The sequence below is a fragment of the Hetaerina americana genome, unplaced genomic scaffold (genome assembly GCF_022747635.1).
Source record: "Hetaerina americana unplaced genomic scaffold, ioHetAmer1.1.p SCAF_1, whole genome shotgun sequence".
Classification (NCBI taxonomy): Eukaryota; Metazoa; Arthropoda; class Insecta; order Odonata; family Calopterygidae; genus Hetaerina; species Hetaerina americana.
The window spans coordinates 18,401,981-18,428,810 of NW_027286069.1; the positions used below are offsets into that span (position 1 = coordinate 18,401,981).

The 26,830-nt window shown below is 39.3% G+C and overlaps 1 protein-coding gene across 1 annotated transcript in view; it reads right to left on the reverse strand.

Annotated features, from left to right (window-relative positions):
• Nucleotides 1–1,111: 1,111 nt before the first annotated feature.
• LOC139696888 (zinc finger protein Gfi-1-like) overlaps nucleotides 1,112–26,830 on the reverse strand; it is a 141,308-nt gene continuing 115,589 nt past the window's right edge. The window contains exon 4 of the mRNA XM_071595772.1: nucleotides 1,112–3,477. Within this exon, the coding sequence (XP_071451873.1) occupies nucleotides 3,194–3,477 (284 nt within the window). The 3' untranslated portion in view covers nucleotides 1,112–3,193. The remainder of the gene's footprint in view (nucleotides 3,478–26,830) is intronic.

A 26,830-nucleotide genomic window follows, 5' to 3' on the forward strand; every position in this document is an offset into this window, starting at 1 on the left:
TCAGCTTCTTGTTGCTATCTTAATATTTACTTCTGGAAATTGTGTCGAACGTAGCGCTTAGTTCATTACGTGGTGAGTTATTAAAAATTAATTTGTTTAATATTTTATGGGAAATTTTATAGGGCAAGACAAAAGAGTTTAATGCGAGGATGCATATTATTGCTCAATAATCAATGCATTAAAGCTTATAGTTTTGAAATTCAGACGCTTTGCTTAATTATTTTAAAACAATGTCCCTTTACATTTTAAAACACACTGTTATATAAAATGTTCTATTTGCTCCTCGCTGCGCATGATTAGAAAACTGCTTACCTCGCCAACATTGAATTACCCTGCATAAAAGTTGTTCAAAGATAAATTAAAAAAAAAAATCCCCTTAAATATTGTGTGTAGGGGAGAAGGTTTGAAAAATATTACTACGAAGGAATAAAGTGCAATATGATTTTCTCCTTAACTTCAAGTTGGGCTAAATGTAGTTTAATTTGGACAATATTGAAAACTAAGCTATTATATTTCTAATTAAATACTTCATCAATTTTTCATTACAATAGCTTGTTGGTTGGTTTAGGCTGTTATAATATTCACCATTGGTATTTGAATTACGCACAGATTATTAAAAGAAATTCCCCGGATGTATGAAATTTATGATACGGTTATTGCCAAAACCCCGACTTTCCAAGAATTTTGACAAATAATTACTTTTTTAGCATTTATAATAAATTTAAGCTGGTTATTATTGTTCATTGAATCAAAAATTACTTGTGTTTCGTGTGCTTGAATGATCTATTTATAGTTGCTACCTACGAGTAACAACTGCATTCATGCAATCAAAAATATTTTGAAACTAATTATATGTATTATATGTATTATACCCATCAGAATTCATTTAACCAGCTGTGATAGAAAACTATTGGAACTTTATTATTAGCCTTAAATAAATTCCTCAAATTCGGTATTTTCCCTCAACCATCCAGTTGCAATTCTGTAATAGAGTTTCATTAAAACTATTTCCAGAATATTTATCAGCAGTTGAGGTAAAATTTACTATAGAGCCGTAAATTAAACAGTTTTATAAAAATAAATGCAATGCAAATTTCATGACATGCTCAGTTTTATTAACGATTCTTAAAATGGAATGGATGTCGGGAAATTATGGAGTGGACCCATGGAAGAGAGGAATAAGGGTAGAATGTTGGTATGACAGACGAGATGCCATAAAAGTCACTGCACCACATTACACACCACAAGCGTTCTTTTACACTTCCAGAAACGGGGAGCATCACTTATTTCATTTCTTGGATGCTCTCAACCAATTTTCCGTTTTTATCATGGCTCGCTCTAATCCACCTGATGAAAGGAAGATCCTGCAGTCATTCAACCTCTTGGATCACTCGCCCTCAGCCAAGCGTGCATTCTTGGAAACCAATGTCTCTCACAAAAATATCAATTTTCAGTGACACACACCACGTTTATAGAGCTTTAGACATTAGAATTCAGACAGCTGGCTTTGGTAAAACGAGATGTAGACTGTTGATATCAAGACTCTTGCTTTGGAAATTGGTCTTCGACTTCTTGTGAACAGAAATGGATTTGCGAAAACAAATTACTTTTGGATGTGAGATCTTGTGAAAGATCGATGTCTGGCAACAGAACGACAAACAGTTCACATCGTCATTTTTTCCTCACTGTGACAAACAGGTTTCGTCCTCAATTTGAAGCGGGTCGCGTCACACCTAGTGACCCAGGTTCGCGTTTTCCGACTACGCAATGGTCATTTTGTTACTTTCTGCGATATTGGTTACGCTAAATAATCTTTGGTGGTGCCCGTAGGCTTAGGTACATACAACAGTGATAGAAAAAATACAACAAAACACTTTGTGCTTAAAAAAAAGTAGTTTACAATGCCAGTATATTAAGTTACATCTCAGTTGTACTGCATAGAAAAATGGCATTTTTTGCATTTTAAATATTTTGATTAAAACACGAAAACACAATTCTCTTTATGTTAATACGCATACATATATTCCTTTAAAAATCGAACTGAGCGTTGATTTAGCCTCAAACGCCGTTCAATATTCTAATTTTCTTAAGGAACGAGGATTTATTTTCAAATCACCAACAGCAGAGACAAACGTTATACATTAAAAAAAAACAATCTTTCGCAATTGCTTTCTAAAGTTTGCTTTTTGGTTCATTTTGATGGTTTTTAATCGCTCCATCACTTTAAAAGCTAGTATTTACAAATTCTTTGGTAGATAAATGCCATCTTTAATGACAGTTTTCTTCAGAGGGATCCCTAGAATACCCTGACGGCAGCATTTTCTGCATGTGTTTTCTTTAGTAGTCTTTAACACCATGCTCATTCTTTTGGTGACTAAAACAACTCATGGATCCAGTGAATACACTCCTTTAGAACATTTGTAACCATTGCGAATATCACACTCCTTAGATTCTCTTTTGTGTCACAGGAAAGACTCATAAAGGAACCCCAACAATAATATTGATCCTCTCTTCCTTTATTTAGCAAAGGATTTGAGGATTGATCCTTGTGGCAGCAAAAAGAGGCAGTTAAGATATGAATCTTCATCTGCTGCTGTTCTATTATATTCCTCTTAACAAAAAATTCGCCACTAAATAGAATAAATGTCACTCCACTGAGCTTTCAAGGATAACCTCGTCCTTTCCTATATCATTTTCCCATCATTTCTGACGGGAGATAAACCCTCTGAATCACAGTGACATTGAAAACTGCTGTCAAGAGTCAACACTACACTCTGAACAATATAATTCCAATGACATTCATTATTTTTCACATTAATATGTAATATATATGTATATATATAAATAAATACAGTGCGATTGTCTCCTTTCTAGATTTTTTTGGTTTCCGGGTTCATTTTCTTTGGTCACAGACACAAAAAATGCCCTCCCAGGCATCGGTGAAGGATGTTTTTTTCAACAGTTTCGAAACACTTGAGTACACGTTCCGACCCTCGCCCGCCGTGAGGAATAACTATCCAAACAGCGGCTCGCCCGACACCTCGAGGTCATCTCTCGTGTAATGGGAACGCATCGGCGGGCGCTGATGGAAACCTTGCTGGTTGAAATTAGCACGACCTTCCGGGGATGCTTCCGGTGGGTGGGGGTAGGCGGCGCCCCTTCTCGGGGGAGTGCGGAAGGGGGGCGCCGGCGCCTAGCTGGCACCCGCCACCACCCTGGCATCCTCAGCGCCGGGCATGTGGTAGGCGGCGTGGCGGGCGGCAGCCGCCGGGTCCACGGGCGCGGGTGCCCCGGGAGCCCGCACCTCCGTGTGCTGCGTCTCCTTGTGGCGGCGGAGGTCGACCTTCCGCTGGAACGCCCGGCCGCACAAGTCACAGGCGAACGGCTTGAAACCAGTGTGCTTCCGGCTGTGGGTTATCAAGTTGGAGGACTGGCTAAACGCCTTCCCACACACCGTGCACTTGTGCGGCTTCTCGCCTATGGAGCGGAAGAGAAGAGTAAATTTACATCAGCGGACACTTAATACAATATTTATCCGTTGAGGGTTTTAAAATTACCTTCCCTGACAGCTAACATCATCGCGTTTACTCTTCGGGGCTGAATTTACATTTTAAAACATTAGTAATAAACCATTATGGCCATATAGGGACGATTACCTAAATGGGTTGAAGGTTCAAGGTATTGGAATGTATTAATGTGAATGTCACCTAATTAAAAAAAATGCCCGTAGGATAATTTTTTTAATCCCCTTCCAATTTTAGATAAAAATCAAATACTATATTAGGGAAAAAATTCAGTAAAGGTAATTAATACTTATTGATTTTTTACGCACAATAGTTTACACATTGAGAAAATATATCAGGAAGAGTAAGTTTAATACCAACATAATTTCACCGGCATAATTTTTACCTATCTGGGAAGTGTCACTAAAAGGTTTTATAAAGAAAAGGAAATAATTAAATTGGCGTCCCTGGGTAGTAACAATTGTACCTGATGGGTTGAAAAAGGACCCGAAGATATTTATGGTTCCATGTTACCTTCTTTTTGACACAAATTTAAGAAAAAATAAAAATAGGGTATTCCATAGTAATTTTAACTTTGTACGATATTCTCTCTTTTCATTGAGATTAAGGATGGGGGTTGGTTACTTTGGTCCAAAAGTCTACTAAGCTCTAAATACTCATTTAGCACTAGATCCCCTCTAACGGTGCGTCATCTATACTTAATTACCCAATTTTCAAGTATAAGTTGCACTGAGTAGGAAGATCGTGGTTGAATCTGAGAGATAGATCAAAACTCCTAACAGATTATGCATGGAATATGAATAAGTTTTCAGAAATTGATGGAAAGTATTTTTCAGACAGTGACATATTTTTGCGAGTACTTTGTAAGTCGACTTCGACGTGCGTAAAGTTAGTTTTTCGATTGAATAGACATACATTAAAAGGCATTGGGTTATAAAAGTGATGAATTTTGAAGTGCTTTGTTCTTGAATCAATATTTGCGGTTGAAAGATCATCTACAATTTTCATATTTAGGACTATATTATGAATTGATTCTAATGTTTAATGCGTTTGCGTTAACTACCTTTAGAACTTATGCAATGCCGAGGCACGTTTACGAGGAGTTGTTGATTTTCAATCCATTTTAATGGTGTTTAATTGAAACATATTATAAAAACAAATGTACTACCAACGTATTTAAGAGCATCTAAGTCTGTCAAGGTATGATTTTTTTTATTCAGTATGAGTATACTTCCCCGTATTTTTTTACGCATACGTTTGTTCCACCACTGAGAAGCTGCGTCCTAAGACCCATTCCATGGTTCCGAATATGAAATTGACCTTTAAAAATCAGTGTTTTTGATATTGGTTTAACTACGTGAAAACAATATGAAATTGGTCAGGAAATTATTAGATTAAACACTAAATGTATTCCCCCAATCGTTAAATAAATAGTTCAGCTAATAGAGCAGCAATCTGAGTGAAAACTATTGTCTTCAGAAGCAAAAATAATAATAACGAATACTATACTTGTCTCTTATTTGAATGGTTCGATTAAATGCTGAATCTGTATATATATCCAAATTGTGAAAGGTTACGATGAGAAATTCTCATTCCCAAAGAAATGTGTAAGAATTCGAGCATATAGGTTAGAAATAAGCCAAAATGCGGTTGATAGAAAGGCTGACTGATGCCGGATTGAAGAGAAATAACACTGCGCAGATAATCGAAGGCCATATTTACGAAGGAAGTGCTTTCAATTGGAAGGGTAGCAATCCATTCACCTCTAGAGTCAACCTCAAAGAAAACAGCGCGTAAAAAAGACCTCCTCTAAGAAACTGCAAACACATAAGGAGTAACCACTGTTTGTTTTCCCATATTTTTCTTTACCCTGTTGAAGTTGGGCGTTTCACAACGTTTGCTGCTTTCCAAAACGTCAATCGAGCAGGCGCATGCGTCAAATTGAAGAACAGATGAGGCTGTTTATATCTTCTCTGCCAAAAAGCTAAGGAGAAATAAAAATTCTAGTGCACGTTAGCAAGCGGCCGTTTTTTCACCAATGTGACAGAACTTAAGGGAGAAGAAGCATTTTGAGATCCGCATAATAATGAATATCTGGAAAAGTTCCATGTCAAATGTTAAGCACCAGCATGTAAACCTATTGAATGCAGTATATGAAATGTGTTTGGTTTCCGTAATGGTGATACTATTTCTCTGCGCCATCATGGGCATACATTTCCTCCGTAGAACTTATACATATGTTTATCACCTCTTTTGCTTTTGTGTTTATTCCTTCAAGTTAAATTGAGCTAGCTAAAATGATAGTTCCCTAATTTATATTTTATAAAATCGTATTTGTAATTATGTTTAAATTCTCATGGAGCTAACCTAACCATTCAAGTAACAACGTTAAGAGTTGAAATTAGAGGAATAGTAGATCAATGATAGACTAATAGATTACAGGCATTCTCATTTTCGCAAAAGGAACATTTGAGCAATTAGTAGATGCAGAATGATAATTTGAACGAATAAGATATCTTACATTATCATTACGACAATTTTTACTTAAATTGCCTACTTACTAGAAATACTATTGATAAAGCAGAGCTAGGTAAAAGTTGAAGAAAATAAGGATACCCGCTTTTCTTCTAATGAAGATAATTTTTCATTAACATTTCTGGGGTGTCTTCATTTAACTTTCGAAGCAATCGATAGCCTCGGGCCACCTGTCCCTCGGAAAGTATGGACATTTTAGCATACTTACTGTTTTTTATTATTTGATAAGGAAATTTTTAGAGAGACGATGGGGAAAACAAGAAGGGTTGATATGAGATAAAAAAGCGGTCAAAATATGGCGAAAGAAAAAGATGGCATCTCACGAGACGTGGTTGAACACGCGGTGGTGTTAAAGTGGAAAATGCACGACGTCACTCCAGCCTTGAGCGCCGTTTTAGCGACACATGAAAAATAGGCTAAATAAGCTACAAACTTCCAACGGGAAAACTTAAGGATCCCTCCTATTTATGAAGTAAGTGAATGACGACAAGGATTGAGGCTGTTTATGAGGCTTAAAGTTAAATAACACAGTGATGGATGATTAAAGTAGGCGACAGCAATACGTAAAGTACGTATGTATTGAAACTCAGCGAAACTTGGAGCACTGAAAGTACAGAAGATCAGTGCAGAAAATTTAGAAAACATTAGGCAGGTTAATTCTAAGGAAGAGCGTTGCTTAGAGCACATAAAAAACACAATAATAGGCCTTAATCTAACATTAATTGAAGTTATGTCATTTTGTGATTCAAGTGAAGACATAAAGTTGTCTAAAGTTGAGCTAGTGGAAGTCAATCTTGGAAGAGCAAATTATAATTCTAATCAGAGACATGTGTTGCTCAAGTAGAGACGGTACCTTTACTCACATTGTAGATAAATTATTATTCTTAGATAAGTCGTTTGCTAACCTAGATGGGAGGCACACTAATAGGAAGTTTTTTTGAGCTATTAATAAAATTTTCACTTTTCATTTTCACAAAACTGGTTTAGTTATAGTTACGGTTGAATTATTATCCTACAAATCGTAATAAAAATAATAACTACTGAGGGATTATTAAAGTAGAGTTTCTTCATCTCAAGAAATATTTACCAGTGAATCCTCAAGGCGAGGAATTTAAGAAATTTTCTGATTTAATTTTTTTTATTTTGACCTCCTCCTCCATCTGTAATTATTAATTGGTAGAATTGATACGTGGAAATTGCCATATAATTTAGCATAGTTTTCATCGAATATGCGGGACATAGTTCTAATCATAAGGTAATAAAACTTACCGAAGGAGAGGTTAGAGGCGAACTAAGTTATTTGGCTGTCCGAAATATATAAGTGAAACTAACGTCTGTAGGAGAAAATCTGCTTGGCCCGCTTTGAATGGTTTTCGCGGAGTAGAGAACGGAAGAACCAAGGAAGAAGAAAGAGGATGACGAATCGGGGAGTGGATTGCGGGCATAAGGCGGCGGAGGGTAAGGGAGAGAAGCGGCGGGGGAGCGGAGGGGAATGAGAGGGGTGGGTTGAATCCGGGTCAGGTGACACACACAAGATGGAGTGAGTCGGGAGGGTGCGCGGAGAGGGGCTGGGAGGGAAGTGGGGATGGGTGGATAGGCGCCTCCTTAAGGAGACACGCCGTTCGATGCGAGGTACTGCGGAGGGGGAAGCGGGCGTGCGGCGGGGTTTCGGCGTCGTGCGGGTGGTGTGTGAGTGAGGGGGGGAGTGCGAGCAGGATGGGGAGGGGCGTGATGGGAAATTTTCCGAGAGAGGCCAAGAAGGTGGGGGGAGGTGTGTGAGGAAAGGGTAGGGGGAGGGGTGAAGGCGCCGGGGACCAATCACAGCGCGGCATTCGGAAGGAAGAGGCGTGGGGACCGCCTAGTGCGGCAGTGGGGGGGACGAAAGTGAGGGGGAGGGAAGTGAGGGGTGGGAGCGGCGCGAAGGAAAGGGGAGCAGGGTGTCGTCTCCTCCCTCTGCGCCCCACTCTTCCCCTCGCCGTGTACATGCCTCCACCCTCTCCTCCTTTCATTCCTCCCTCTCACTTCCCCCGCACCACCCTCCTTCCGTCCTGCCCCCACCCCTTCCAACCTCTGCAGTCCTTATACTCGACTCTACCTCTTTTCTGCGCCTCTCTCCAAGGACCAGCTTTTTACGACCCTGGGTCTTTGATTTCCCAACTGTTTCCTCTCTCTCGTTCGCCCTCCCCTCCCTCTTAACCCTTATCCTTGCCTCCTTTACGTCCGTCTAGATTTCTCCCTCTAATTTTTCTCCTCCGCGTGAAAATCTGTCATTACTTTTAACTGCCATCTACATCTGTATCTAGTAAGACGTAATTTGAAAAGTTTTATCTGGGAGAGAAGTTGATGCTGGAGAGGAATAAAATGAAATAAAAACTTAAAAATGAATTTTAAGAATCATTTCTAAAACTTGAGTGCCTTTTTTTCCATTTGAGAATGTTTTTACCGCGCTATTTCTTGGCAGGTGATTCTGTTTTTGGTCAGGGTCATAAGGTTCTCATAATATTTCTCCCAGTTCATTTCGAGGGTTTTTCCTGGCGAATCGACGACAAACAATCCATTTTAATCTCTTAATGTATTAATGCTTCCTGAATATTTTACCACATACTACTATGGAAGTTTGAAAGGAAATATTATTTCCTTTACCCCTTTTAAGGGATACCAGCTATTGAACAGCGGGCCAAAGTATTCATAATCAGACTCAAATCATAACTGGCAGGAAGTTTTTACAAACGAAGTTTGGTTTCCCCCCATAACCTGTTCAGCATGTACGTTAAGCTTTATTCTCGAATTTCGCGTGTGTGTTAAAATATTTTTCGTGACTTTCTTAGCATTAATCTTATGTTTTTCTTTTATCCATATTATTTTACACATTTTTTTATTTCGTGTTATGTGCTTATGTGCATCTCTATTTATCTTTGTTATCTTAGTCAACTGTTCCTCTTTGAAAGTTAATTAAGTCCCTCATTTTTCTCGACGGAATATTCCCCTGTTAAATTGTTTCATTTTTCCTATCACCCTCATTTTTATGTTCAAACTCTAGATGGATTGATTATTTTAGTTATTTACATAACATATAGCGGTTTTCTGCAGGAGGAATGAATTAAACTTCATTGAGCAATGCCTTTAAATTAAGTAAACTTCATACTATTGGCGATGAATATGACAGAATATATTCCGTATTCATCCGCGAACCAAGCATAATAACGTCTGAAATGGTAGAGTAATAGGAGTGAATAAGGAATTGAGTTTGGGAACGACAGCGTCATTGGTACGCATTATGACACGATAGCAGAATACTTTTCCGAATTATTCCAATAAAAGCTTTCTCATAAAAACTAGACTTCTTATTTTAAGTTTGTCCTTATGGAATTTATAGAATTTTTGTTGATTTCATGGAGTTTTTTCCTAGATGTAAGATGGTTTCATTTATTTGTAAAATATTAGTTTCATTAATTCATTAATGCTTAGGCGTAGTTTGAATGGTCTCTACTGAATTTCTACCCAAGCCAAATAGCGACATTCAAATCCAAAAAGAATGTAGGGATCAAATCTCTAGTGATTGGCATAAGAAATATTCTTATAAATTCGTGCAAATATCCTATGTAAAACAGTTTAGAATAAAATGAATTCTAATTTTTTTGTTAATGTTGCAGGTGTTATTGATTATATTCGTTCTATTATTCCATCACGTTCAGTTGGTCCTTCATATGAAAAGAAGACCACTGGCGGCGTGGAAAAACATATCTCCCAGGCGCATTACATGCCATTGAACATTTGTCGCTTAAATTTACAAAAAATTGGAAACTTTTCGATATTATCCGATTTTTGCCGTTACATTGACAAAACATGCTTGCATCCCACCCAAGTCCAAGTACGTACATCCAGCCCTTCATCCACAGTTGACATTTTAAGCGAATGACTATAAAAACAGCAGCTGGATGACGTGTCAGTTACAAGATGACCGAAGTCTTTTTTCTTTACTATATAGTATATCTAACTTTCGTTTTGATCCCTACGGACGGAAAAGAGACGGGCGACGCCATTTCCCGCGCGCACCGTGGGTGAAGAGGGTGGCGGCGCTACGGGCGCATGTGATGCGGGGAGCGAAGGAGCCGGGGGGGGGGGCGGCGGGGCGGAGCGGGAGAAGGGAGAAGAAGAGAAAGAAACAAAGGTGGCAAATCCTTAACTCTGGGCGGCTGTTCCTGAGAAATTGGAACGCGGTATTATACGAGGCAGGGCTTAGAATTGTAGAAGGGATCCTGGAGGAAGGAGACCCTGGCGAGGTTTAAGGTGCGGGCGTGGAGTTTTGGGTAGGATTCCGAATGGTGCGGGGGGTTGGGTGAAGCTAACGGCCAGGGAGGAGTGAGTGTGTTCGGAAGGTGGGGGGGGATGGTGAGAGAGAGAGAGAGGGGACAGGGCTGGAAATGAGATGAAGGGTAATGGCGGGGTCCCTCAATCTGGAACGACCGTGAACACTCGGCGGATTGAAGAGGTTTTCAGCACTGCAGGGGATGGGGATTGGGGAGAGGAAATAAAAGGAGGAGCGGGAAACCCCGAAAAAGGGCAGAAGAGGAGAGAGGACAAAGTAGGAGTGAAGCGAAAGAGAGTGGAGGGAAGGGAGAATGGTGGGAACGAGTTTTCTGGTGAGAGAGTCGCAAAAATACTGCCTTAAGCTCAAAGTAGTAAAAGCGTATAGTCCTGCCTGTTGGGAATAGCGGAGGAAGATGAGGAGGAGAAAGACGGGGGACGGGATAGAGGCTTTGGGGTTAAAACGCGGGCTGGAGGGTGGGAAGACTTGAGTGCTGTGTTTGGTGGCGGTGAATCTTTTATTATTTACTAAAAGGGGCATTATCACAGGCGACGTGACGCGTTTTCCTCGAATCAAGAGATTCTCTTGAAATATTTATCGTACCTTTCCTCCACTCAGCCATATACCTTCTAATAGAAACGAAAGAATCGAAGCCCATCTTCGAGGAGTACGCCAGACGTTTCATTATCCCTGCTTGAGAAAACTAGGGGAGTGTTCAAGAATTGGCTCGCCAGGGGTTTTATTCCGGCAACATCAAGGCTTTTGCGCAGCAAGGTATGAGATGCTATCCGTTTCTATCTATCCGAATTCTATCAGAAATTCTATCCGTTGTAATTTTTTTTCAAATATATGATTTACTAATTCCTTGAACTGCTATTCCTATAAAATCTTGGGTTGCCCGCAGGGTTCGATGATGGAAAAAAAATGCTGCTTAAAACATCCCTATGATGGGATTTAATTCACGAAGTGTCAGGATGGTAAATTTATTTACGTAATAATTCAGAAATTTAATTTATATTATAATGAAGGACAAAGTTATTGATAGAGTTTTACGTAATTTATTCAACAATAGTTATGATTAGATATAATACAGATTAAGAATTTCCCCATCTCTGTGCTTTATTATGATTGGATGGTGGCCTGTTTTTTTAAGTGTTTAAAAAATTAAAGAAATCCCTATAACAATTACATTTTACTGCGTCTAAGTATTTAAAATTTTATTTTACGAAGTGCGAATATTACTCTGATATGTATTGAAGTCTAATGTTAAGTCGTGACTTTTTGTTCCACATTAACACTCATACCTGAACACTAAGTAGCATTCGTTGCACTCACCATGTATAATAATCAATACCACTCTCCTTACTGTATTGCGGTGCAATTACTAAGTGAGGGACAACTCGTAAAGCTCCAGTACCAGCGTCTCATCCCTAGGAATCGTTAAAGAGAAAACAAAAGCCCGGCAGTCGCCCACCACCTTCAAAAGGTAATATAATTCAAGACGGGCGGGCGAGAATGAGGAGTGTAGGAGGGGGCGATGGGTGGTGGTGGGTTTTGGGCGGGGAGGGTAGCAAAGTGGGAGTATGGGGAGAAAAAGGGAAGATGGGACGTTGTAAGAACAGGAGGCCGTGGAGCGGAAGCGGTCGGGAAGAAAGAAGATGAGAGAGAGAGAGAAGGAGGGTGGAGAATTTAAGGAGGGTCGGGCACGGGGTGTGGGTAGTCTAAAGGTGCCAGAGGCGGGGGAGGGAAGGGGGGTGGGCGTCGTCGTCTGGGAACGGAGAGGAGTCCCATGAGCTGCCGCGGAGAGTGCTTGAATGTGCCTGGAATCCGAGCAGGCCTAAGGAACGTAATCTCGGATCGCCTGCGCGACTTGATGGGTGTGTGAGAGGGGGGAGGGTGGCGAGGCGAAGGGAGAGAAGGGTGGGGGCGAGAGACGGCGGAGAGGAAAAGATGTGATGGCCCCCTTCCTTGCTCCCGGGAAGAGGCCGAGGCAGCTGGGATACGGGGAAGGGAACCGGGGAAGAGAGGGGAAATGCTCTTACCGTACACCTCTCTCCCTATTTCGTGCGAATTCTTTTCTCCAAATTCCGATTCTTGCTCCATTTGATTTTTTAAAGTAAATTTTGCTATTGAAAAAAGCAAGCAATGGGAGTACTTTTAGCGGAGCCTAGCTTCTGATCATAACTTGAAAGTTGGCAATGATTGAAATATTTCTTAAAATAAATGGATTATACGTACGATCAAAGATAATTCATTCTAAGATTTGCAATACATTTTAGATATACTGAATATATCTTAATTAAAGCAGCGAAAAATATAATAAAAAATTACCAGATGTACTAGTTATGCATCATTTTTAATTAAGGTGGCGTTGTTTTGCTATCATTCGTAGCTTAATTTTATATCTTTTTCCCTTACTGTATTTGTTTGATGAATAAAGTAAAATCTATATTGATTAATTTATCAGTTAAATTGTCGATTAAAATATTAAATGAAATTTAGAGTTATTTGATCATACGCTAGCCTAAAAGTTATCTGAGGTGATTCATTATCAAGGTAAATTTAGGTGAAATATTTATCTCCTACTGAAATACGCAATATTGTTTATAATTTAAATTTTACTGTCAACTCAAAACGTTAATGTCTCTTACATTAATGTTCGATGGGATATTGTGATTAATTCAGTATGCGAGGAAAGGAAACCATGTTATTATGTATACAGTCTTTGAATCAAATAAAATAAGGGACACATCGAGGGGAAATATATATTATTGGCTAGAACCGTTCATATTTTTTCCACTGTATTTGATGCTAGATTGCACTTAAGTACCTGTGGAAGCCACTCATACACGTCACTGGAGTCATTGGGAAAATGTAATTACTTAAATATTTAATTACTTAAATATTTACCACAACTGCACACTACAATTATTGGGGCCAACCTGTTGGTGATTTTGTGTTCCAGCATTGATACTTTTTAGAAATAAAGTAAAATTATTCAGTGAAACCCATTGAATGTCTTGGGGATTCAGAGTTTCTGGAATCAGAAGCAGTTGGTACTAAACTTATATTGAGGTGGGTCGAAGTGAACTCTTGAAATTTAGGAGATTCGAAAGGGGTTTGGAGGTTGGAAATCACGTTCCCTGGGTTCCTTCTCTTTTTTCCAAATATAGGGAGAGGTGAAGGGAAGAGAATTGAGGTGAGGGAGGTTCGGAGTCGTGGAGTAAAGACCCTGGGCGGAAGAAGCCAAAGAAATGAAGGTACATACTGAGCGCGGATGAGTTTCGGGATTCTGCGAATAAGAGCCTGGGAAAGGGTAGAGAAGGAGGGGACAGATGTGAAGTTGGGGCCGAATTGAAGGGGAACGGGTGGTCGACTTTTTCATTCCGAGACTAGTGCCAAATGATTGACGTGGCTCGGTGATGAACCTAAGAGGAAAGAGGATATATATTGTAGGATAATAGCGAACCCCGTAAGGGGTGCGTACAAAGGTAAAAAGGGTAAGTAAGCGATTAATCGTGGTTTGAAGCTCATTGTTGAGGATAAAGTCCGACGTGGACTAAAATTAAAATGTAATTTTTGCTTACGTGCATTCAAATGTTAATTTTTAATTGAAAACCATTAAAATCAATGATGAGTTTGTATAGTCAAAATCATTCCATTTTATTAAATAATGGGTAAATCTTGTCACAGCAGTAAGTCTTGCCACACGGGATATGTTTTTTGCCTCCGTGAATTATAGTTCATTACAGAATTAAATTTTTGAGTTCAGATTGCAAATTTTCTTGAGTTCAGAACAGGAGATGGCAATGGTTCACCGAAAATTCAAGTGATCATTCTAGGAAGATATAAATACGTCATCAGTATTTAAATTTTCACATTGGTTTACTGCAGTCCTCCATTTTTCTCTATTCAAGGTTAATTCACTCATCTGGTGATAGCGTTTCTGTTATGAGCCCTCCTAAATTTGTCACCTAAACTTGTATGCTGTTATCTTCCCTTCAATTCACCTTCTATTATGTTTCTAACTATTACATTGTGCATGCAGGTGTGTCCTATCCATCTACTTCTTCTTTTAGCTTTTTCCATATGGTCCTTTCCTGTTATGCTTTTAAATGCACTTCCTTGTTCCTCATTTTTCTGTCCATATAGTCTTCAGCACTCTCCTCCAGTAGCATAATTCAGAGGCTTCTATTTTTTACTGGTTCACTTATCAGATGCAATGATGTAATCACTAATGATTATGATTAGAGCGCGAGATAAAGAGTAGGAGAAAGAATGACTCGAGAAAATAAAGAAATATAGCTATGCACAACATTATGAGAACCTGTGGATATTGACCTGGATTAGCAATCATAACCTAATTATTGAATCCAATTTCATTACGAGGAAGTATTGGCACTTGGATAATTTATGCCAGTATATATTGTTTTATTCAGTTTCTTTTATATAGTTGTAAATTCTATTTGGGTAGGCTATTCTCAAATTTTCTCTGCATAGGTATGATGTCATGCATATGCTCACTATTATTTGCAATATCTCCAGTTTTCAAGGAAAATATCTTATCGGTATGTGAACTTTATTCCAGTCCATCGTTTTATAACTCTTTAGGTCTTAAAGTCATCGTTTGTGTTACACGTTGTGAAAGGAACACCTAACAGGGAAACATCAGGGCTCACTAGAGCTGGATTGGGGAGGGACTCACATGAAGGTGAAGGGAGACTTAAGCAGGAGGGGAGGTGAGGGGATACACTCAGGCGTGAAGGCTGGAGAAGATTTTTCGAGGATATGTCCTAAGGAGACGCAGTTTCCTTCTGGAACGTGGGCTTTAAAGAAGAGAGGATGTACGTGACCAGAAGTCTATATCCTCCTCCCAAGGTGGGCGAGGCAACCTGATTGTGCCGAAAGCCTGGCCTCCATACGTGTCCCAGCATCCTCTGTCGCTACCAAGACGTGAAACTGTAAACCTTGCACTTCAAAAATAGCGTGAAATTTTTTTTGAGAAAACTTAATGTAGCCGGCATTGAAGGTTTTCCTAGGATGCATAGAAGGCAGAAGGGCGGTTTCGTCTGCAATTGCCTCGAGCATGTTAGAGTTATTTCTCGGGGATACATTGAAAATATATTTTTTTATAAATGTGAGTATAATTGAGGAAACAATTGTTTAAAAATGTTGAACTTACATTAAAAACCCTTTTATTTCAACTGTTTTCCGCGCAAAATTACATTTCATCAGCGTCTGTAAATGCAAAAATATTTGCTTTGTGTAAACAGAGATAAAGCTATCTTATAATTAAATGCGCACAGCTCCACATAAAATCAATACGAAGATATTCAAAGTTCTCAAAATACGAGAAAGAAAGAACGGTTTGATAAAAACCTGAGTAGCGATGGGATATATGAATATAAGTAACGGTATTAATGAGGAAAAAAGTTAAATATATACCTTAATTCTTTCATTCGTACTTTTGAATGAGAAAAAATAATGCTCCTCGATCCCAAAGGGCACATACCAAAGGATGATTGTCCCATCAAGAGGACTTAAATGCACATTTAATTATTTTCTTGATTAACTGTAGGTAATAACTGTGGTTAGGGAAATTAATGGGGGTTTCTCAGGAAGGAAGAGCTTACTTGAAAAAATATTCTTTCAAAGGACAACCCTAGAACCTCTCAGTCTATGATGGAATCTGCATTCACCTCATCTGCTGGAATTAATGCAGATTTTCAAATTGAGTACTGCTCGAACACGCATCGCGCAATGCATTGCATCTGTTATTCTTCCATCAGGATTAAATCGTCCTTAAGGATTGTCTCTTTCCTCGTTGGGATTCATATGGCCTTTTGCTGAAGATGCGTATTGAGCAATCTTGGCTTCAATAATAGCTTAATGAAGCAAAGATTAGATTGATCGCGGTGGAATAGAATGTTGCTTTCGTAGGCATTTCTTTGATGGAATGAGTGGTAGGTCATAAGGTGAGAAGCGAATATCACTGTAAAATAATGGGTCTAGAGTATGTTTATTAGATTCAAGTGGCGTGTGACAGTAGGAAGGTGGGTTGCAAAGGTTTTTAACGAAGGCAAGTACGGGGAAGTAAGATATTGTGCTAAAGGATGGAGAGAAAGCGCATTTGGACGGATGAAAGGTTAATGGGCGTGGAAAAGCCGTGGATATCGTTCAGGAAACTGTATGGTAGTTATAAGAGGAGAAAGGGCAATCATCGGAAGGATTGCTTGGAACCTTAAATGTGTGAGAAACTTACAATTTCTACTGTCTCGTAAATATGTTTTTAATTTCCCCACGTAATTTTTTTATTTCATGTTATTTCTTTCATGCGTTATCACATACTGGAATGCTACCACTAGCATCGAGTTTAATATTGGACGCTCAATGTATTGGCAGTTCACTTTGGATTCCGCTCGTCACCTTAATGCTTCTTCACAATTGTCGTAGGGTATATAGTAAATATACATTTTAAGACGCAGTACTCATTAGGGGATATTTAACTATCTTATGTTAACTTTAAAATGTTTTTAGAACATACGATATAAAATATATCACATTCCACTGAGAATGAGTTTTATTTCCTTTGAAAATTATTTGCGTTTTATTTATGTTTCAATTTTTCAAGGAAATTTTGTGTCGAAAGTACGCACAGATATGGGCATAAAATATATCATTGCGCGAAGTGTTACTGATTACGGGCTGACTATACTGCGTAGAAAAAATACATACATACACTATAAGGGGCAAGGATCCGACAAAATAATGACGCAGTTCAAAGTAGGCACGGAAATAAAAATATTACATCATGTTATATCACTCGAATTTTGAATGAGAAGCTAGAATAAATAAATAAATTCAGTTAACTCTTCATTAAGGAACAATAAATAAGATTCAGTGATTGCACATCTTTTAAAGTTGTAGGGTGATGATAATTATTTATGGGTTATAAAATAAGGAACCAGAACTTTTGGCCTTCGTGAGGCAAGAAGGAAACGAGCTTAAGAAGACTCATAAGAACTAATAATCGGCTACTGTTTACCATGACTTCATAGTAGTACTTACGTAAATGTATGGGCATTCGTATATGTATTATTCATTTTAAAGATTTGTCTCACCCCCATGAAGAAATTAAAAAAATTCTTAGCATCCATCAAATCCTTGGCACCAAATTGAAGAAAGTACCTATAAGCATTCTCGGCAATGGCTTTCGTACGCTGCCACATTTCCTCCATGATATTTTTCAATAAAGTGGAAAAATGATCCGAGAAATGCTTTTTACCGACACCATATTAACCTCCTTCGCCTCTGTGCCTCTAGTGCGTCGTAGTTTTTCTCCTCCTATTTTTGTTTAGGGGAATTTAATTTCCGCCAATATTTTCTTTCCCTCCAGGAATCTGTAATTTTAGGCTTTATACGCCATTTTTCCGTCATTTCGCGCCCTCTTTTAGTGCATGTCACCACCGCTTGCGTACGAATGGAAGGAGCGGAGAAGAGAATGGATGGGGAGGAGGGAGAGAGAAGGGAGAGAGAAGGGGGAGGGAGGGAGAGTGAGGGGAGTAGGGATGGGGGAAGAACGCAAGGGAATGGAGAAGTGAAGAAGAGGGAGGGGGAGGACATTTTTAAGGAAAAGTCAATAAAATGGAGCGGAATGCAGGAATGGAGGAGGAGTGGGGGAAATGGGATGCTGGAGAGTGGTCGGAGAGAGTGGGGTGAAAGGTAGGAGGATGGAAGGGAGTGAGTGGAGGAGGAAGACCGAAGGTATGTGTGTGTGTGTGTGTGTGTGCGGGCCTCATGAAATGGCGCCGTGGAATGGGAATATAGAAGCGGGGGAGGAGTGGAGTGGTGGTGAGGGAGGGAAGGGGGGCAGAGGGCAAGGATGGAAGGAAACAGGATGAGAAGGGAGAGATTTTTGCCCTTCGTGGATGGGGCTAAGGCTTTGAGTGGGGATAGGTGGAGTGGAAGGCAGGAGGCGGGGTGAAGACAGGCAGAAGGGTGTCCTCACTCGGGCGAAATTGAGGCTATCGGATCTCCTCTTACGCTGCGGGAAATGGTCGGTAGAATTTTCATCTCAACTCGAATTACGTTACCTGCGTCTCATGCCAGAGTTTGATGTGAAATCATTTGAAAATAAATTTCAGATGCATCCATTGGTTTGGCATTAGCCATCTTGAAAAGAATTATTCAACTTGAGTTACCTTATTTTTAGTTCAATTATTTACGTATTTTCTTCAGTAATTAGTATACAGACGATACCTCAAAAGATACTCCACTGCGACTAAGTTTTAAAAATATACCTTCACAGGAACTAATTTGAGGAAAATGGTATCAGATGATGATCCCATGATAGTTTTGTTTGTTGATTAACCTTAGAAGGAGAATGATTATGCATTTATTCTCCGTCTTGCGGGGAAGGAATATTCCCTACTTAATGGGAAACTTGATAAACATGACCATATTCGATCAATAAGAGGCATGCTTATGATTAAATGGTAATGTATGATTCAGATGCGTATTATTCTTATACTTTGCGAAGTTTTTTCTAAATTCTCCAAATTGATAATCACGATATAATTCTTGTCTCTGTGAATGGGAAAAACAACAATTTCTTTGGTATAAAGATATTGGATATAAATGATGATTACTCCATATTAGTAGATTGATGGTATTGGTTATATTTTTGGATAAATATTTAAATTTAAGGGAGTGAAATGTATTTTTTATTGTCAGCCATACATGGAAGCTGAGAAATTGTTGAAGTTGGATGCACGGATTTTCGAATTCCTGGCTGCTGCATTAGGTTTTCAATTCCATATAGTATTCAAACTTTAGCTTACGTCCTCATTTTTTCATAATACTTGTAATACGGTAAGTTTAATAAGTTTTACTTATTCAGCGTTTTTTTTTCCTCGCCGCCCTTCGTAAACTCATATCTCGCATGACATAGCTGAATTTACGCTCTTAGAGTTGTGTCAGAAAATTAGTAATTGGTTCCAACTCGTGAGGCATCAGCTAATCTTGAAAAATGTAGAGACCACATCGCGGTATTATTTCTAAAGTTTTAGCATCGACACCATTTTATTTAATTTTTCTACTGGAGGGAGGATGTTTTTCATTTGAACCTTCCACTATGGATCATCGCACAAAGGAACCCAGTCACGGATGGTGCATAGGTCATGACTATAAAAAATGGTAATGGGAGGAGGGAGAGAGGAAATGGAAGACTTGAACGCCCAAGATGAAGGATGACGGAGTTAGAGCGGAGAAGGGAACATGGGAGAGGAGAACGGAGGGAGAGAGAGAGGGAGATTGAGAGGGAGAGAGATGGGGAAGGAGAAAGAAGCAGTAGGCTGCATGGGCCGCGGATATTGCCGACCAATCTCTGTCAACCCATCCCCCGGAGAGAGATTTCGCTCCGTAGTGTCTCTCCCTCCATCTCTCCCTCTTCCATCCACCCTCGGTCCCTGTCCACCCTCTTACACTCCCGCACACTTCCCTTAACTTTCTCGTCCTCTGGAATCTTTCTCGGGTGTCCATATATCTTCCGGATTCTCTTTTTCTTCGAACCTTCCACCTCTCTTTCCGTCTCATTCTTTCTCTTCTCTCTTCTCCAGAGATTGAGAACTACTCAGTGTTAGGTATCGATGCATTTATATCGATTTTAAAATGATTGGCAATTAACACTTTGATATAATTTTAGATTGAATTCGCAGAATATATTTTTGTTGGAGTTCAGCGTCTTGCTGCATTGTCTTGTGTCTTAAACGATGTAATGTCACCGTCAAATGAAATTATTCTTCTATGAAAACCTGAGCAATTTTCCTTGCGGTTATATATACCTGAGAGAATTTTCAATCTTCTTTTCCTTTTCCTTTGAAGTCCTGTCCTTTAATTTAATTATGCGAATGATAAGCAAAACCGAGCGTCCCATAAGTTGAATAGGTAATGTGGTCTTCAATCTTAGGCTCCTTTCAAGCTTTCTGTGGCTCCTTTAGAAGTATTTTTTGAGCCGCAACATGATACATTCGTATTGTTACTCGAAATCAGCCAAATCGATGTCTATTTGATGAGAAATCCTACGTTAATTTAATGTCCTCTGCATTAAACCTGATGCATCGAACGCATATTTTGATTAGATCAGGAGGCCTTCTATCTTGGCTTCTTCCTGTGCTTTTAGTGGTTCCTTATGTTTTTCTCATGATATAAGTTATAATACTAGTATGCTCCATATTCATTCAAACTTGAAATCTACCTCAGCCAAATGGAATAATTGAAAAAGCATACAATTAAACTAGTCATGGCAGAGTCACTGAATAATATGTGCAGAGGCCCAAGGACAGTACTTTGAAGAATTTTAAGTGTTTGTGCAAATTTGATCAATATATTACTTTAAAAAATAAATGCATTACTTTTGGAACGCACTCTCTATATCACGTATTTCATTAATAAGAAGCTATACAGAATTTTTTCTGGCATTCAGAAAATTAGTTCATATCTCAAATTGCATTGATACACCTTCCCCTGCGTCGAATTGTAGGATTAATTTTAAAGTGTACCTACTACAAGTATGTATGTTTCTTGATCTGAGTGATATGTACGTGTGCGCAGGCAAATACCATGGAATTCATGATGCCATGTAGTATTCAATAGAAATTTGAATAATTCATCGTGGAAATTGTCTCTACGGTAAGACTTACTCACCTCCCAGTATTTGTCAAACAGATAGCATTTACATTTCTAAGCGCTGGGCTTTTATATAATGTTCTATGCTGAAGAAAGTTTCTTCTATCCAGTTCAATGTTTACTAATAAACTCAGCGAAACGAAGTCCGTTGCGTGATCTACGTGTATATTTTTTGTATTGAAACTGTCAAAAGAGTCCACAGTTAATCAGTCGTTTATTTTTAAGACGGAAAGATAGTAGTTTTCAAATAGCTGTGAATTATCTAATACATAGGTCGACGTGTTGGCCTTAAGGAGTGATCCTCCGATTTGATGTACGGACACTGGGAATAGTCATATAATAAACCTAAGTCAACTCGTATTTTATATTTCTGACATGGAAATCGATGCGAATCGCCCATGGGTGCTCGTATCGTCGTATCGGGATCGTCGTCCTCCTCCTCCTACTACCGTTCCCTTCCCCCTTCCTCAAATCCTCATCTCTTCCCTCCTCCATTTCCACTTCGAATTTCCTCCAGAGCACGCCTTCAATCCAGGCAGGTCCCAGAAGGCTCGTACGTCCATTTCGCCGTGATATGGTGGGCCATATAAAAAGCGAAGGGTGGGGGAGCTGAGGGTGGAGCAGGGGAGGGCAAAAGGAGGACGGGGTGAGAGGTTGGCGGGCGGAACGAGGAGACGGGGTTATGTGGGGTATGCGAGGGAATGTGTGCTGTGGAGAGGAGCTGCTGAGGAGAGCCTCTGGGGTGGGGGCAAGTGGTGTGGGGTTGGGAAGAGGGGAAGTTGGGCGTGGGTTTGGGGGGAGGGAAGAGTCGGTCGGAGGAGGGGGAAAACTTTCACGGATTGAATCCAATATTCCAGGAGCAGAATGCTCCTGGGTGTGCCTTGGGCGTACAGCTCTGGAAATTGATGTCGCTGCCATATTTGGAATTGAATCTCAGCCATAAATAGGCTGTGTTCTGTACCTCGGAGATGGTTTTTAATACGCTTTTTCGGCAATACACGGCCAAAACCTTGCTCTTCGAGGGTTTATCAAGGGTTTTTTTTAATCAGTGAAACGATATCCAATGAGCATTATAATTTTGTTTAATATATTTTCGAATTTTATCATCCGATGGATCATTTTTATTGTTCCCCTCAGAATTTGTTCCTGCCCAAAAGTCATCAGTTGCTTCCGATTGAATTAATTAATTCACATAAATTCCGATTTAATAAACAGTGATGCCGGTGGCTAAGGTAAAGTTTGGTTTAACAGAATTATATCTCTTAAACTACCTGTGGGCAGTGAATCTGGATTGATAGAGAAGAAGGACTCTCTTTTTTCTTAAATAAACTGATCCACTCCGCATGCTCACTCCTGCGTTAGAAAATAGTGTCAAATTGCTTCTGATTTTGTTCAGAGTCATTACAGAAAATATGATAAATGTAAGTTTATACTATTATTTTGTAGGTAAATTGTTGAATCGTTGAACGCAAATCTGTGTTTCAGGTGAGAACTGAATATAATTCTCAATCTAAGCCGTGTTTTATTTTGAAGTATTTATGTCTTGCGCATAATGTGGGGATTATTATGCTTATATAATCATTCATCACGCACAGGTTCTTATTCGGAAGTTCGATGGTAAAATTATTACGGTAGTCCCTAGAAAAGACAAAACATCTTATTTCTAATAACATTACGCACTATTTTCTTTCTATAATATATTTCCTGAACTCAATCCCAGGGCTTCCTCTGTTTATTCTCTTCTCAACGACTGCAATCCTAAAACCTTTGTGCGACAGATTTATCCAATCCATAGAGCACAGTTGTCTCTCAAGGATTTCAAGGTGTCTTTCAGGAAACCTGGTGTGCCACCCAATCCAAAGATTAAACAACTTACTTAGATTTAATCTATTCCTTCATTGAAAATTAACGAAATTTTATTTTCTGAATCAAACATCTTATATATATTCTCAGATAACTGAATAAATGTAGTGGATTTCAATTCAAATTTAAATTAAAAAATATTTGATACATTTAGTGCTTTATATTTTCTCTTCCAATTTCTTTACTCGCTGATTAGAAAATCTATTAACTCCAAGAAATAGCTCTGTTTAATGTTCGCAACGTTGGGAGAAGTGTATTCGAGTGCATAACTTCTCCACAAATCTCAGATTTGTGAAATTATGATAATAGATTTTACCGAAAAACCTTAAATTCTGCGATATCTTTTCATCCTACCCAATATGGTATTCCCCGGCCAATCGTTTCCTTACGGAGTGTCATAACTGAGCAATTGGGCTATATACGCATGCTAGCACATTTATCATCCCTAAGGTTCGTTTGAAATGTGAGGAAAGAACTCATCTACAAATAAACCCATTGGCATGTGAAATTCACACATGATAGTAAGGAGGCAGTTCCATTCCCAGTGTCACATGTGATTCCCCAAAAAGATCTGGTACTCAAAAAATCACAAAACTCGATGAATCTGAGGATTCCCAGAGGCATTTCCGGGAATCGAATCCGGACCTTACTCAGCGCCCTACCCACTGGAATATATTTATGATGTTGCTATCCCGCACAAGTTTCAAATGCGGTAAAAACTTTTGTAAGTGACAGTTTAAGAAATACAGTAGTGATCATGCGGGTATCTGTTACTGAATACAAGGTCAGCGGAAATAAGTAACTTAATAATCCAGGGAAAAATTTCAACAGTTTTAAGATGCGAATTTTGTTATTAATTGGTAAATAGTGACGAAAAGATATCGACTCTATAATCTACGATTTGGAGGTATGCAGTACTCAATATGCCTATTTTACAGAATAACTTAAAAATCTCTTCTAGTTCCGCAAACAACACGTAAATGAGGTCAAGACCGTACTTTGACTTCATTGTAAGTTGAAGTCAATTACTCTGACCTTAATCATGATAAATGAATCATAAATTCCTGCACTCCATCAATCAATTCATTCACTTCCATTGCTGGCTCTGTTATCCAGGGGTCTCTTGAACATTTATTCCGGTCTCACTCAGCAATAGAGCCCTTCCCCTCCCCCCGCCCAATTGCGTGCGGTAGACTAATTCAAAAGCGAGAGATAAGCAACTGTTGGGCAAATATTCATTCCCCCAAGTGTTCGTTTTCCATCCAGGTTTATTTCCGCTACCGTTCACGTCAGAATTGGTTACTATATCGCATCTTTTATTAGGTTGGCAATCATCATTTCGCTCTCTGTCAACACACTAAAACGTTCTCTTATTGATCGGATGAAGCGATTAACTGTTGCTGTAGACTAATGACTACTCCAAATAAATCTTTAATCTGGTATTTTATCCATTTTAATTAACAATCCATTGTTATTGTGGCATTCAACTGAATATTTGACGTGGTTGGTGTGATGCCTAAATTTTATAACTATAATTTATAATATTTAATTCCTAGAAGTAGAAATGATATCGCACAATGGAAAAAAGTTTTGCAACCCCTCAATAGCTATTTTTTCCTTGGAAATTGCATGTGTGATACAAAAACTAGCCTGGTATACCTAATGATGTGGAATCGTGACGGCACAAGATAATGTGTCATCTTGGTTCACGTATTATTGACGAGTAATGAAATAGAACACAGCACTCGTTCATACGTTGTTCTTAAACAGATATGGTCTGAACATAGAATGTTATGTGTTCTGAGAGGTTCTTATTAATTTTTTAAACTTGATCTAAACATTATTTTGGATTATTTATGAGGCGCCAATTTTTGAAACAATTTTATACATCTCGGTTTTTCTAAAATAATCTTAAAAAAGGTTGGTAGGTACTGTTTTTTTTACACTACTACAACTCTGATAAAATCTTGCGAATCTGCTCTCATGAGAACGACATGTTGAATCTACAATTCTTCCGGTGGTAAAATATATAATTTTCTTTGTCTATTTTCGTGAAAACTAAAACGAGAAAACTATTTTATCATCATCATCATTTGATCATCATCGATTTACAGTACGTTTAAGACAAACGCAATAGAGTATTTTATCAAAATGATATTTACTTGAAATCTCGATGCAAGTACTCGCAAATAATGAAATTTCGTTGGGTACGCGGAGATTCTGCGTTATGACTATTGCGGCCTCATTGACTTCAGTATAGCAATCCTATGAAATGGTTTTGTAATACCGTGGGAGGTTCTAAAAACAAATAGAAGGAAAGAGTATTGAGCAAAATACGCCCGCTTTGTTTCAGTCCTTAATTTGTCAGTGGTGATATAAAAGATAATCTTCCTCAAGAATTGCAAAGCGCACTCTGGTCGCGCATTAATTTTTGGCATTGATCTTTTTACCCATGAAATAATAAAAAAAATAGCTTTTGAATAAATTATTGATTTAAGCTACTGGTGTTATGCTTTAGCATTCGTTCAAGGCCACGTAGATCCAACGCATTATTGAAAACCGTGAATATATACGGGTTAGTCAAGATTAGGTGAGGGGCCTTATTGTATCACTATTTCACATCAGAATATAACATAAATTAATGTTATGTTTTGACTGTGGGGATCTTTGAATTTGTTTCCAGGCATACCACTTTATCAATTTTGGTATGTCCAAACTGCCAATAAATTTGTTTTCGGCGCAATTTACACGAGAATAAATACAGAAAATGCCTGTTTAGGCAATATATTCTTTCAGATTCGGCAACCTGGTTATGTTTGCTTGGATTCGCATTTTGCATTCCAATAGAACAAAATGAACCAGTTCATGATTCGTAGTTACTCGCCCTCACACGTTTCCCACTATTTTCAGCAAGTAGTTGATTCATCGATGCACATTGTTATTCTGTTACGATTACTTTTCCAGTAAAAAGCATGTTTATGGCTTTTATCACTGTCAGTGTGAAAGCCGAAAACAAACGTAAGTTCGGAACATAAAAAGGATTCTTTCCGAAACGGTGAACGAAACAATGACGTCCCTCTGTCTCGGAAAACATACTCGCCCCCCCCTCTCCCTCGCACTCATTCTGATCCCCACATCCTCCCCTTTCCCCGACCGCACCGGAGTGGCATAAATCCACCGAACATTAATAATCGCGCGCATGGTATCTGCTGCGACGTCCCTCCTACCCCCTTTTATGAAAACACTGCGTGCGCTCCACGTAGGGGACACCCCTCCCTTCTCCCTCAATGCTTCTTTCTCCCTCCCATTCCACCTCGGAAACGGCCGCACACATGCAGTCGGTCCCTCCACCCCGCTCCCAATCGTTTGTTTCATTTCGGGGTATGGGGGTGCGTAGGGCTGGGGAGAGCGCGGTCGAGTGGGTGAACTGTGCTGCCTTCCTGTGCGAGGGCGAGAGGGATTGAGGGTCCCACTCTCCTGCTTCCAGGTTGGAGGGACACCTCTATCCTCCTACTCCCAATCCCGTCTCGATATAAACTTCCCCTGTCTCTCTCTCCTTCACTCTCCCCTCTTCCTGCCCCTTTCCGCGGCAAGATCTACCGGCACATCCCCTGTCCCTTTCCCAAGGCTGCGTGAGGATGTGTGTCCCATCAAGTCTCCCTTCTGCATCCCTTGGCACATCATTGCCGAGCGGAGGTCATCCACCATCCTCTGGTACTCTTGCCAACGACTAAAGAGACGATGTCAAGCATGCCGTCACCTCTCTACCCCCACTACTTTCCTTTGTTACTCCTCAATTTCAAGAAACCATATCCCCTTTCTATGTACTTTCTCCTCCTGTTTGTTTTGCCTCTCATCGTCTTTTCTTCCTTCCTTCCCCATTTTCAGGGTTAACGGCTCTTTTTTTAATATT